General features: G+C 40.5%; 1 protein-coding gene across 1 annotated transcript in view; it reads right to left on the minus strand.

Annotated features, from left to right (window-relative positions):
• LOC139729434 (amyloid-beta precursor-like protein) overlaps positions 1-13,418 on the minus strand; it is a 40,765-nt gene extending 27,347 nt beyond the window's left edge. Inside the window, exon 1 of the mRNA XM_071640363.1 lies at positions 13,231-13,418. Coding sequence (XP_071496464.1) covers positions 13,231-13,311 — 81 coding nt within the window. The 5' untranslated portion in view covers positions 13,312-13,418. The remainder of the gene's footprint in view (positions 1-13,230) is intronic.
• Between the last annotated feature and the right edge of the window lie 1,654 nt (positions 13,419-15,072).

The following is a 15,072-nucleotide window of genomic DNA, read 5'->3' on the forward strand; positions in this document are numbered from 1 at the left end:
ATGTGATTTGACTGCTATTGCTCAGCATGTTTATGTAGATGTTCCACAAGGTGCAAGAAAGGCAGAGATTCTTGACTTAGTAGCTGGTTACATGGAGCTCAAAGAAGAAATTGACACTCCAGATCGAGCTCAAATTTCCGATCAAACACGGCTTGAGCTTGCTCGATTGGAACTGGAGAAAGAGAAGATGAGATTAGAAATGAAGGAAAGGGAAAGGGCTAGAGAAATAGAAATGGAAATGCAGAAACTTGAAATGGAGCATCAAATGAAATTGCGTGAGATAGAATTGGCTCATGCACAGATTGTTGAAAATTGTGAAAGGGCTCCCCCTGAATTTGATTTGGCAAAGAACATTCGATTGGTGCCAAAGTTTGAAGAAAACAGAGTTGATGCATATTTTGTGTCATTTGAGAAGGTGGCTAACAGTTTGAACTGGCCACAGGAATTTTGGCCCTTGCTCCTTCAAAGTGTGTTTGTCGGCAAAGCAGCCGATGTGTACTCATCTCTCTCTGAAGAGCAATCACGTGACTATGCTACAGTCAAGAAAGCAGTGTTGAATGCTTATGAGTTGGTGCCAGAGGCGTACAGACACAAGTTCAGAAATTTGTACCGCAGACCAGGCCAGACACATGTTGAGTTTGCTCGTGAAAAAGAAATGACGTTTGATAGGTGGTACAGATCCCTGAAGGTGGATCAGGATTTTGAAAACTTACGTGAGGTTGTTCTCTTGGAAGAATTCAAAAAGAGTGTTGCTTTCAGTGTGAGGTTGCATCTGGAAGATCACAAAGTGACAAGTTTGCATAAAGCAGCCTTTATGGCTGATGAGTATGAGCTCATCCATAGAAATGAGAACAGACCACCTTTCAGGAATTTCTCTGGAAATAAGAGAGACAAAAATCAGTCGAGCAACCAACGGAATGCCGGTTCAGGAATGTTGTCGGCACCACAGCCTCAATCTGACAAAGGGTCCAGTACAAGTGCAAATGTCATCAAATGTTTTCATTGTCACAAGAAAGGGCATGTAAAGTCACAGTGTTGGAAGTTGCAAAATGGTGCAACAAAGGAGGTGGGATTTGTCATGTCAAAAAGTGTCCTACCCGAAAACAGTGTCCCGTTCAGTGAAACACAGGCCATTGAAAGTCAATCTCCCAAATTCAAAGATAGGATGAAGCAGGTGGATGAGAGCTATCGTAGCTTTTTGTTTGATGGTGAGGTGACCCCATGTACCTCTGGTGAGGCAGGTAAGCCAGTGGTCATCCTGCGGGATACGGGGGCCTCTCAGTCGTTGATGGTGGATGGTGGTATGACTTTTCCACCAGATAGTGCAGTGAATGCAAAAGTCTTGATTCAGACTGTTGATGGCAGTTATATGTCAGTGCCACTGTATAGAGTGGATTTGAAGTGTGACCTAGTTTCTGGTCCTGTCACTGTTGGAGTTGTTCCTGAGTTGCCCATGGCAGGCATTGACTTTTTGTTGGGGAATGACTTGGCTGGGGACAAGGTGGTTGCGTCTCCAGTTGTTTCGGAGAAACCAGTGGTGGTTGCTGAAACTGAGCAGTTGCAGGAGGAATTTCCTGGGATTTTCCCAGATTGTGTTGTGACTAGGTCTCAGGCTCGTAGAGCTGTTCAAGATGATGCGGATTCTGTTGATGTGGAGGAGAATTCCGGTGTTTGGTTGGCAGAAACCTTTTTCAAGGATTTAAATGATGGGGTTGCTGTATTAGGCTCCGAGGCTAACAGTGATGGGCTGTTTAGCAAGTCTTCCTTGGTTGAAGCACAGCAGGCAGACTCTGAGTTGAAAGGCTTGTCTCAGACGGCATGTTCTGAGGCTGAGGCTGAAAAGGTCCCTGAGTGCTATTATGTCAAAGATGGCATTTTGATGAGGAAGTGGAGACCTCCCCATAGGCCAGCTGATGAGGATTGGACGGTGGTCCGTCAAGTTGTTGTCCCTCCTAGTTACCGCGGTGAGATCTTGAGGATTGCTCACGAGTTACCTGTTGGCGGCCATTTAGGCGTCAGAAAGACAAAGGATCGGATCATGAGGCATTTTTATTGGCCAGGGTTGAATGTGGATGTGGCTGAGTTTTGTAAGACTTGTCACACATGTCAGGTGGCTGGTAAACCACAGCATTCAGTGAAGCCGGCGCCATTGATTCCGATACCTGCGTTTGAAGAACCGTTCAGTCGGGTTTTAGTCGACTGTGTTGGACCTTTGCCTAGGACTAGGTCGGGTCATAAGTACCTCTTGACAATCATGGATATGTCTACACGGTTTCCAGAGGCTATGCCATTGCGAAACATCACTGCTAAGACTGTGGTAGATGCTCTAGTGCAGTTTTTCACTAGGTATGGGTTGCCCAAGGAAGTGCAGTCTGACCAAGGGTCAAATTTCATGTCAGGCATATTTCAAGAGGTGATGTATCGTTTGGGTGTGAAGCAGCTGAAGTCGTCAGCTTATCATCCCCAATCCCAAGGTGCGTTGGAGCGCTACCACCAGACCCTAAAGACAATGATTAGGGCATTTTGTGAGGAGTATCCCGAGGATTGGGATAAGGGCATCCCTTTCCTGCTGTTTGCAACGAGGGACTCCCCAAATGAGTCGACGGGTTTCAGCCCATTTGAGTTGGTGTACGGTCATGAAGTTAGGGGCCCACTGAAGCTCATCAAAGAGAAATTCATGACGGAGGATGATGAGGTCCACCTACTTGACTACGTGTCAAAGTTTCGTGAAAGGCTTTCAAAGGCTTGTGAGGTAGCTAAGGAACACTTGAAAGTGTCACAAGACTCTATGAAGAGAAAGGCAGATAAAAATGCCAAAGCCCGAACTTTCAACCCAGGTGACAAAGTTCTTGTACTGCTGCCCATACAAGGTGAACCACTGAAAGCCAAGTTCAGTGGCCCATACTATGTCAGAAAGAAACTCAATGATGTGAACTATGTGATCAGTACGCCAGACAGACGCAAAGATCAGAGGGTGTGTCATGTAAACATGCTGAAAGAGTACTATGAGAGAAAGGCTGGTCAGCCGGTAGGCGTAGCTCAGGTGGTAGAAGAGGAAGTAGAGGAAGAGGGAGAAGCTCAAGATGAGCATGGAAGTGAGCCCTCTAGTGCCAGGTTGTCTAACTCAGAGATGTTAGGGAAAGTAGATGAGGCACTGAACTACCTACCTGAAAATCAGAGGAAAGATGTGACTAGTCTGTTACATGAGTACAAAGAACTGTGTAAAGACAAACCAGGCTGCACCTCTCTGGCTGTACATGATGTTGATGTAGGAGATGCTGACCCTATCAAGCAAAACCCTTACAGGTTAAACCCGAGCAAACTGCAAAAAGTAAGGGAAGAGGTTCAATACATGCTAGACAATGACATAATAGAACCTAGTAAAAGCAGTTGGAGCTCCCCAATCGTCATGGTGCCCAAGCCGGATGGGTCTCAAAGATTCTGTATAGATTACAGAAAGGTGAATGCCGTGACGAAAACAGACTCTTTCCCCATTCCCAGACTAGAAGACTGCATTGACAGGGTCGGAAATTCTGCATATGTCAGTAAAATAGACCTTCTAAAGGGATACTGGCAAGTGCCCTTGACCGACAAAGCCAGAGAGATTTCTGCCTTTGCTACACCAGATGGCTTGTTCCAATGCAAAGTAATGCCATTCGGCATGAAAAATGCTCCAGCCACCTTCCAACGGCTGACAAACCAAATCATTGCTGGACTTGACAATTGTGTAGTATACATTGATGACATCCTAGTGTACAGTGACACGTGGGAGGAGCACATTACACACTTGCGGCAACTTTTCGATCGACTCAAGGAGGCCGGATTGGTGATTAATCTGGCAAAGAGTGAATTTGCAAAGGCCAAAGTAGTGTATCTCGGGCATGTAGTCGGTCAGGGACAAGTATTGCCAAGAGAAGCCAAGGTAGAGGCTATACTAGGCTTTCCCATCCCCCAATCCAAGAAGGAGTTGCTCAGATTTCTGGGCATGGCTGGTTTCTACAGGAAATTTGTACCAAATTTCAGCACTGTAGTCACCCCCCTAACAAACCTGCTGAAGGGCAAGGCAAAGTACACCTGGACTGATGAGTGTCAAAGAGCCTTCGAGAAACTAAAGGCAGTCCTTGCTAATGAGCCTGTTTTGGCAGCTCCTGACTTCGCAAAGCCATTCAAGGTGGCAATAGATGCTAGCGATGTAGGAGTGGGAGCGGTTTTGCTCCAAGAAGATGAAGAAGGCACTGAACGACCAGTTAGCTACTTCTCCAAAAAATTGAACACATACCAGAAGAAGTACTCCACAATTGAGAAGGAGGCTCTCAGTCTCATCCTTGCCCTCCAGCAATACGAAGTGTACTTGACAAATAGCAAAGGGGAGATCACGGTCTATACTGACCACAACCCCTTGGTCTTTTTAGACCGGTTCAAAATGAAGAACAACAGGTTGTTCAGATGGAGCATGATGACGCAGCCATATGCACTCAAAATCAAACATGTGGCAGGCAAAAACAATGTAATTGCCGACGCTCTGTCAAGAGTGTAACATGAAGAGAGTATCAAAGGTGAACGGTTTTCACCGCATATCATTGCCAGTGTATGTGTTTAGCATATTCATTAATGTGTGCAAAATAGTTTGATATGATTGTATAAGCTCCAAGAATCCAAGCAATATCATTGTAAATGGTATCCATGAAAAGAGAACATGGAATTAATGCAGCTATTCAAAAGGCATGTGATAGTATGTGATTATTGTTGCTTGACTTGGACTTTACCTCACATTCATTGTAAATAATAATGAGAAATTGTGAAGGTACAAGAAACCCTTGCTACGGCAAGGCTTTCTTTTTCCCATGGGGGATGGTGTCACAAATGTACACACTAGTAGTTATGTACATATGTATGATGTACTGTATGCATGGCTGTTTTAATGTGTATGTACACAGGTTGACCAGATTCATGGAGAACATTCTACATGGTATAGATATAGTACATACAGGCTGACCAGATCAGTGGAGAATTTTCTAGGTGGTATACAATGTAGATATACAGTACATGCATGTAACAGGAAATACATTATAGCTCACTCAATCCAGAATGATTTCACCCATTCCAGAATGTTCTGGGAAGTGCTAACATATTTGGCTGAGTGAGGCACTGTCCCTGTAGCCCAATGTGATTGGTAGTTATTCTTGGTAATGATGTTTTGTACATAGATAGGCAGTGAGTCATCCAGGTTTCCTGGAACTTGGACTGGCTAGTAGGTTGGAGAGAGTTATAGAATGTGCTAGAAGGGGGTGAATGGATAGTATATAAGCCAGAGAAATTCTGCAGTAGGCAGAGTACCCAACACCTCTGCTCTGAGAGTTACGTCACTTCTGACTTTGAAGCGACTTGTTATAGTCAGTCCTGTGTTACCTGCTGACCTGTTATGTTTGTGGAGATACTTGGCCTGGGAGACATTTTGCCTGCAGAGAATTAATGTGCCTTCATTGGACTCCATATTTTAATGTCAATGGACATTGCTATACGGCAAAGCTGTGACGGGCTGGATTCCTAGCTGGACAATATAAAGTGAATCATTATTCAACGCATCGACTGGACGTGGTCGTTGGATTCTGCACATTTCGCTGTGAACATTCTACCGTGGATCTATTGTGGACGTATATCCTGGATTTTTACCCCGGATTTATACCGAGGATCATCACAACCGGCGCGTTTGGATTTACGTCGGAGGAATCATTCATCGGTGCATCGCGGATCATTCATTTGTGCATCGAGCATCGTATTTGGGACATTTCCAGGGATATTGCGTGTAATGTGTACGTAAGTGATTCCATTACTGACTTATATTTGTTTCTCGTGATCATTGTACTGATGTGAAACCGATTACCAGTCTGTACCCACAATATCACTGTTAATAAACCGCCTGAACATCAGTTGATTGTTTCTTTTGTGCGATCATTCTCAGAGTGATTTTGGTCGTAACAATAATTACAATCTATTTTAAATCATATGACTTCATATCAAACCTGAATCATTACCCTACATGAAGAGTTACATTCACTGTGGAAAGGATGATAGTTCACATTTTCAATTAAAAGATATGAACAATAAACTCACAATCTCATCTAGTTACTCTTTGCTAGTCTTGAAGACAGTTTGATTTAGATACTAAAACTGAACATATTCTACCTGGATTCCTTTTTAGCACAACTTTCAATATAAAGCTACAAATTAAAAAAATTTTAAAAAAAATTAATGTTCAAACTAATAATTCAGCTAGTGTAAGGGAACCTAACTTACTGCAGCTTAAGAGGGGTAAGAATAGCTTGAAGGGTTTGATGCTACCAAGTTTCAACTTACCACGTACAGGTGACTGCTACATGTAGTTCTGTAGAAATTTCACCCCAAAGGCTACAGGAAGTCACAGAATCATATTTCTTTGTACAGTATGGCACTAGGATACTTACACAAACAAAACATGTAGGCATACACATTTATTATGGACCTAAGCTTTGGTTCTGTCATTTATTGAAATTAATTTGCTTCAATATTTCTGGATTTACCTTTGTAGCTCGTTCCATGTTTTGAATTGTATCTTGACGATTCAGATATCACTTTGTCTAGCAATATATATTATATTTGGTGGTTGTGAAATGAGAGTAATATACAAATCTGAAATCACACTCAAAACATGTACTTTTATGTGGTAAATCTTCAATTTTCAATAGTATTGATAACAAAGTGAAGACAAGAACCCATAATTACATAAAAACAGTCACGGATGTAAACTAAAACTGGAGTTCAGAGATACATATACATATGGTCAATAAACTAGTTTTCACTCCAGCTAACATTGACGAACTTTCACCACAGTCACGATTCTAAAGCACGGTCACATAGCACAGGTCATACATCACAGCAGCACACTACCATGCTTGCCGTTCTCATCAAATGCAAATTACTCCCAGAATGGGAGAGAAGAATTAGTATGCGACGAAAGACTTCATCTCGGACGTACAGAGGCCGATGGTGAGGATGATGTCACATCTTGTTTGGCTTGCCTGAGGCGGCACTACGTCTCTTTCGTCCTCTGCTTTCTTAGACTCTACCGACAAAAGGGGATGTGCGTGCATGGCCATGTACAACTTACTATGACACAGCTCTTGCATTCTTCAACACTGTCATGAACTTTAGCCATTATATTGCATAAGATGTCTATGGTATCTTCAAGTAGCAAACTTCATAGGTTCAAAGAAAGTTTATGCTTTCAACCATGGTTTGACCTGGTACTGCATGTAGTTGACTAAAGTAGACCCTATTCTAACGTCAAGGCACTGAGCACTATACATTATACTTCATCATTTTTTATCTATTTTTTTTTTGGGGGGGGGGGGGGGAAGATAAACAGATATTATGCATCATTCAGTATGGAATGTACACGTATTTACAGAATTCTTCACTGAAATTGTGATTTAAAAATATGCATATAATTAGTTAATAAATTCTAAAATCAACTTCTACACTCAGTTTATTGAATTCATCAAAGTGAAATGCAGAGCATCTCTTTAGTATGTTATACAAATTGTAGGCAAATCAGGAACATCTGTAGCTATTTGAGATTATAACTGCTTGAGGTACTAAATATGACAATGTTCTCAATTATTGTAAAAGTGGATATTTTTGCGCGACTAATTTTTCGCGCTTGGGCAGGTAAGAAGGGTTTCGCATGTTTTTAATTCCGCGGAACCAAGACACCAAGTACAGGAACATACAGCAAGCAAAAATATTTGCATGCTTTTATTTTCGTGCTAGTGTCTGGTTGCGCGAAATGCATGAAATTTCAACACCCCTAAAATTTCCCCTTTTACAGTATTGGCCAGATCTGAGGAAAGATGTCTGGAAGTTAAGACTATGAGGTGTTTTGGTTGAAGCTAAAGTCAGAAGGACAGTAGGATGGAGTGAATGCTGTGTAGAGAAGGCCTCAGTGTGGTAGGGGGACCATGGCTAGAGGCACTCCAGATTTCACTGCGTCACAGCAAGAGGCATCTTAGCACACTCCTAAAATAGAGGGCACTCTAACCACACGCTACCCCCAGGTCACTTCACAAATAGAATAATGACCTCAACATGCCCTATTCACATATTAATCAGGTCTACGACTATAGCTGCACAAAGCACACTGCCCTGTTCATACGCAGTGACCCACTGCTGACGGGCAGACTGACTTTAATTAAGTGGCTTGTTTACACTGCCTTGAAACTCAGGCTGGGAAAAAAAATCTTTAGGACCTCCATTCAAACTTGATTTATTCCAGACAAAAATAGGCTGTATCATCATGCTTTCACTGTTCAAATGAGCATTAAAACAATTTCACTTTTAATTCATTCACAGATGATTAAGTTGATATTGCAGTGACCATTGATTGCCGAGTACATCAACATTAATGTCACTTTATATCTACACCCGTAATGTAATGCATCATTGATATAGCTTTTAAATCAACTGAATATATTTAAGGCCCTCTGCAGCTCTTTTTCAATCTTCCATAAAGACTAATAGTAAACAATAATTTGAACTATGAAACTATATGAAAATAAGTCAAATTCTAGAAATTTGGGTATACCAGCACTTTGTATTCAAATCTTGGTTCAAATATTCTGAACACAGAGCCTGTATGCACTCACTGTTCGAAGACATCACTATCTGAAAATGCATGTACTCACTTCTGAACACTGAACAAGCTAGAGGGAAAAGATTCATCTTACATACTTGTTATTTCACAACCCAGAGCAGGTCAGACTGAGTGTGAGGGAGATGAGATGAAAATTGCTACTGTCTTCTAGCAAGCGATCAAGCCAATCCGTGTGAGATGAAAAAGGTAATATGTCTCAGATCATTTTCTATAGGAGTGAGACTGCACAGAGCCACTGATGTTTGATTTTGTGGTTTGATTGAAAACGAGAAAATTGTCGCTTTATATCACACTACCTTTCAGATGAATTCAAACTTGACAAGGATTGTTATTATAAATGTTCCTTTGCTTTTCTTCTTAAATCCTTAAATCAAAGCATTCTTACCATTTATATGAGAAACATTAAGACCATTACTCACAATGATCGTACAGCACAGGATGACAATGATTCAAATACAGCTAGAGATATAAACAACTGTACAATGCAACTATCAATCCTGCTTCTAGCTTGTAACACTCATAGCACAAGAAGCTGAAGTTAGAATTTGAAGGGGTATGTTTTCATTTAATTGTGTGATCAATGTAGGAACTAAAATCTTCCTTTTCAAAACATTCACACAGTTTTCAGCCATTCAAATTCTAGTAGCTGTGATGTTCCTTTTGTCGTGATACAGAATCTATGATATTTTATTTCCTGCATAATTTGAATGTGATGCAAACACTTCCTGCTATATTCTTTTCTAATATATTGAAAGAAAAAAAGATTGGAAGAAACGAGACAAGACACAACAATCAAGAGCCAAGGGGAGATTACTGAAAGAGAACAGAACGTCACTAATTCTTTCTCATAAATATTCATCATGAAAGGGATGAGATCTGATGTCTTCCTAAAATCATCTTTACTATAAAAGGAAAGGGAATCATGTACATCAGTGTTCTCTGTCTACACAGGAATTGTGAGGATGGAAACATGAGACCATGTCTGTTTGGAAATTTTGGCTCAAATATTGTGATCGATATTTGCCTACTGGTACTATGCATACAGACATGAGAAGATCGAGTTACAACGGCTTTAAGTCAGCAAGAAATGGCTCCTAGACTGAAACATATTTCCAAACTCTCTTTCACAGGTGAAATCTGATCCTAGAATGGTCGTACCAAAATGGTCCAAATGAGGAGATTTTCACCATGCCTTGCAGAGATGGGATAGGTTAGACCTGACAAGGTTTCTGGTTCACATGTACCCAATGCACTAACAGCCTTGAATTTTTCTTGAGACTCTGGGTGAAATCTTGCTGGAAGGAGTTTGAGGGGCTAGATTTTTCCCTCTTTTCGATTGTAAATTTATTACAAAGTAGGAAGTAGTAAACACTCTTACAGAGATGCAAATCATGTCTTTATCATTTGGCCCTGCCTAGATCAAGTTTACAATGACCACTCAGGGCAGAAGTATTAAAGATCCAGTTTACCTTTGGGAGCAGTGATTTCAAAAATATTAAAAATAACACATTTGATGCATGTGTAGGTCTGTCATATCACAAAACATCCTACCATATAAAATTTTTGCAAAAAAAAGTCTGAAATATAAGGAGATATCAGTGTTTTTTCTCAATAAACCGTAACTGTAGATGGTTTAGTATGGAAACCTTTTTATTATAACTATTGTTCACATTTTGTGTATTTAACAATACTTAACATCGATTATACGGATTCAAATTTTTACAGTGGTTGTTTCCATCCCTAACTCACATTTTAGAACTAAAGGACTAATGCTGGGTTTTTGTTTCATCTGCAAATGGTAAACAATGCCTTTAACCTCTGTGCATGAAATCACCCATGTTGTCTGCGGGAAAACACTTTGAGAGATCAACATTTACCTTTGATTTTCAATCAAACCCTGGTAGGCATCCCAGGTTGGTGGTCTTTTTATCAACAAAATTTAGATACCCATACATTGTAAATATCCATCGTCTCACAGTGATGCAAAAGCAACTAATGAATGTGTGCGTGTGTGTGTGTGTGTGTACATGCACACATTGTGTGTGTGTCTCTGTGTGTGCATGCAGGGAGTTGTGTGGGGAGGTGTTTGTTTTTGTTGTTACTTTTTTATCTAATCTTTCATCTTGATATGATGGATATTAAACAATTCTTTGAATTATGCATTTAATTTTGGTGTAGCCACATAGGCATGGAATATCTGCCTTACTTTTTGTTGTGAATATCCAAATTAGAAAACAGGCTCATTTACTTTTGTATCATTGTATTATGTACATGTATGAAATCAACAAAAATCTATGGGAAAAAAAAAAAGTATACTGTTCATATTTGTCTGAGTGTCAGTGTTGTCTGTCTGTCTCTCAATCTGTCTGTTTGTTTGTCTGTTTATTTGTCCATCTATGTCTTGCTGTCTCTCTGTTTGTATGTCTGTCTGTCTGTACCAGTGTCTGTACCAGTGTCTGTTTCCCCCATACCCCCCTGAGATCACAAGCTGTATCCTACAAACAGTGCATTCCTCCCCGTAGTGTGGTGGCTCCATAGAGACAGTGATTCAATATCTACAGAAGATGTCTCTCAACACGCAGTCGCTAGCTGCCATAATCCCTTCAGCTTTGTCTAAATAAACCTTGTCTCTCACAAGGAGGGAGGGGGCTACCTTCCACGTTCCCCCCCCCCCCAAATTAATCCGTTCCATACGGGAACCCGGCGGCCTGCGTATAAAGTCTATGGGCATTTTAGAATTCAGTATGGAACATGTTAAGGAGGGGAAAAATTGTGCCCACATATCTTCCTATGGATTATACCAAGAAGTCTTTTCTCTCCCTCAATTATTGATAAGTCAGGTGGATCTACATGTCTCTTGAGGGATTCTATCATTTCACAGACTTGCAGCATATTTACTTCTTTCTTTTTCTCTTGATGTCCAAACTTACCTCCTTCTGATGCTATATTCGTCATATTTCTCTGAAAACTTAATTTGTTCTCATACAGAACTAACCTCCCACGCATACAGCACACATATACATTCTGATCGGAACCAGTCTGTAAAACCTCCTTCTCTTTTTCTTCCTATTCCAGTCCCTGACATATAACGCTGCATTACGTGCTTCCCTGAAAATATCCTCCCCCGTACTATCATTCAGTCTTATTGGTTTCTAAGGCCTACCCTTTCTCAATTAACCAGAATTCAGTCCCATCATGATTACTATTGACTTTCTCTTCAGTTTAAATCACTAAGATTGTAAAAAGTCAACTCAACATGAATAATCTGATTTTCCGTCTGTCTTCAATTTCATTTCTCCCTCACTACACACTAACATACACAAACATATTAACATGCACATACACTACACCCACACCCACACAAACACACACAACACAGAAAAATACACTACACCCACACACACCCACACACACACACACAACACAAAAAATACACTTCACACACACACACACACACACACACACACAACACAAAAAATACACTACACCCACCCACACACACACACACACACACACACACACACAACACAAAAAATACACTTCACCCACACAAACACACACACTCACACAAAAAAACACAAAAAATACACAACATACACACACATACACAAATACATGTATACACACAAGAACATAAACACACATATATAAACAATGAATCTATTTCTCTCTCGCTCTCTCTCTCTTTTCTCCCCATTCCAGTTCTCATGCATATTCATATAAACCTCCTTCTGGACATACACCTCTGTACATGTATGTATCCATCTGGTTTACACAGCTTTCGCCTCCCTAGGCAACCAAATTAGCATGAAATTGTGTGGACCCACGCTAAAATTCAGCCATGAGTCATCCCACCATCTCTGAGTCAGTGGAGAGTTCAATTATTCAGCGAGCCCTGTGTACTTGACGATGCAGGACTGACGCTATTCACATTCAGGGCAAAATGGGGCGTCTGGTTTCGTAGCAGCGGCAGCGAGCGGCCAGAAAAAGAGAGTCGTTTAGATGGAATTGACTCTGCCGCGGCGCCGTACACGAGACTGTCAGTGCCGTGCCCGTCAATGTACATCACGCCCTTCACGAATGCACTTACGTGTTAGAATTTATGCATTCCGGCAGAAGAGGGGGAAGAGTTAAAGACTGTTTCTCTATTATTACTATTGCTGCAAGCTTTCTGGGTGACCTTTAGTGGCTGAGGACCAGGGTACATGTCTCCAATATCGGAGTAAATGCTGAATATATTGGCTGACAAAATATCACATACTAGTAGATATATGTCTCTCTGGGAGTTTGTTTGTACAAAGGGCAAACCCTTTACTTCATTCCTTCTTGGCGCTAGGAAGAGAAAAACACCTTCATGGCATCAACTATCACATCCCAATCTCATTTGGGAGCCAGAATGTTTCCAAATACACATTAATGTGATGATGTTTCAATTCTTCATATTTTTGGTATTTCAAAACTAAATTCACATGTAATATAAAGCAGAAAATGCATTAAATGATTTATACAAGAGGAAGGCAAAGTTTCAAATCTCGCCTTACCGTTCTGCAATACTTGAGAATCTCCGCCGGGCTAGATGTGAATTCGGCCGATGTGTCTGTCACCCACTGTCCAGAGACCATGTCCGCGTACTTACTGAAGTAGCCTTGCAAGAGCGCCACCCGGAGTTCAACTCTCGAAGAGGAGGGGTCGTAGGATCCTGCAGCCAAAGCCTGAATGAAAACAAAGAAAGATATTCATTGGTTATTCAGGACAACAGCATTTTTCTCAGACTTATTAAGACTCTTAAGGAGATTTTTAACTATTTGTTATCCACATATACTGTATGTTACATATTCATTTTAACATTCCAAACTCTGACAAAACAGCACACCAATGTCAGGAATACATCCACACTACACCAAAATTCTTCTCTAAAAAATAAGTAAAATGTGATGAATGCTTTAATACTCCTGTTGTACTCTTCAAGAAACAGACATAGAGTGCTGAATAAAAACATCAAACCTGTCCAAATATAATGTATTTCAAATGCAATGCCTCACCTCTTCAGAGAAAGTTTTATGTATTTTATTTGTCAACTTGTCCTCGGGCAAATAATGCCTGTTAATGTTTTCTAACTACCTATAGTGTTCGCTTTACGTTCTTAAATCCTTGTTGAAAAGAAGCTCCTCAAAGAAAACTAAAAGAAGAAGTTCTGATGATGATTGGAATAGGAACTGAAATCAACCAAGTCATGATTTTGCTTTTTGTGTTATCATGATATCAGCAGACCCTATGCTACATGAAAGTCTTTCACCAAACCTCAACAGATGAACACAAGAGAGTCAACGTACCCAATTACACTGTACGCTCAGTTGCTCGAGTGCTCACTAAATACATGTCGGTAGAAATGTGTACCCGTGAAACCACATCACATAAATTCATTGTCACAATCCTATCCCATGAACTGGTCTGAATCTATGACCATTCTTAAGATGGAGAGAGAAAAAAAAGATATGTGGAAAATGACCTTGTCATTTTGACTATAAACATGATAAAAAATCATAAAATTACTTTGAAGATAGAATTTCACTTTCATGCAGTGAATTCTCTCACTTACTCTTACAATCAGAAATCAGAAATAAACATTGAAAAGCTCATGAATGCACAACACACTCGTAAAAGACTCAGTTAAAAATTTACACTGATATATTCTGGCAGCTAAAAAATCACAATGTCCACCAGATGCAAAGTGAAGAGTTTCTCTTACTCAAAGATTTGTGAGTCGTCAATTCAAATATTGTAGTAAACAGACACAAAATATCAACAGGATTGTCATCAGTAATATATGTAGTGCTACTCCAGACCCCACTCATTTTCACAGTGGTCAATATCAGTTGTCTGCTCCTGTCATTGTAAGCTATAATGACACGCACCGTGGGTTTGGTGGTCACTGTGCAGGTGATTCTATCGGGGCACCATTAACAGAAAATGAAAATTGCATTCCCTCTGTTGTCAAGGGTACAGGACAGACAAGCTTTTTATCTCAATTAAAATTAGTCTAAGCTCATCATACATTTTATCAATTCTCCTTCTCGGCATCATAGAGCTTCTAGTAATAGTCTTTTTAAAGACTTGGTTGGGATTATTGATGTTTATCACGATCATAAAGTAGCTGGAAAGTGCTCCCTTTCAGAGGTGTTTTCATGTGACAGAGCTATACAAAGGCAGAAATTGTGATAGGTCTTAGTTTAACTGACCTTAATCAAAAGTCATAAATTATGATAGACTTTGCTCGGCAGGGTCTGTTGCTCAAAGACTACTCTCCTCCACCACAGGGAGTTATTACGAATTCATTCCATTCTGCATGCATGACATGCGGCTCTTCATTAGCAATTCCAACT

This window comes from Diadema antillarum, unplaced genomic scaffold (assembly GCF_040938485.1).
Source record: "Diadema antillarum isolate AM-2024a unplaced genomic scaffold, OU_Dant_1.0 scf00000020, whole genome shotgun sequence".
Taxonomy (NCBI): domain Eukaryota; kingdom Metazoa; phylum Echinodermata; class Echinoidea; order Diadematoida; family Diadematidae; genus Diadema; species Diadema antillarum.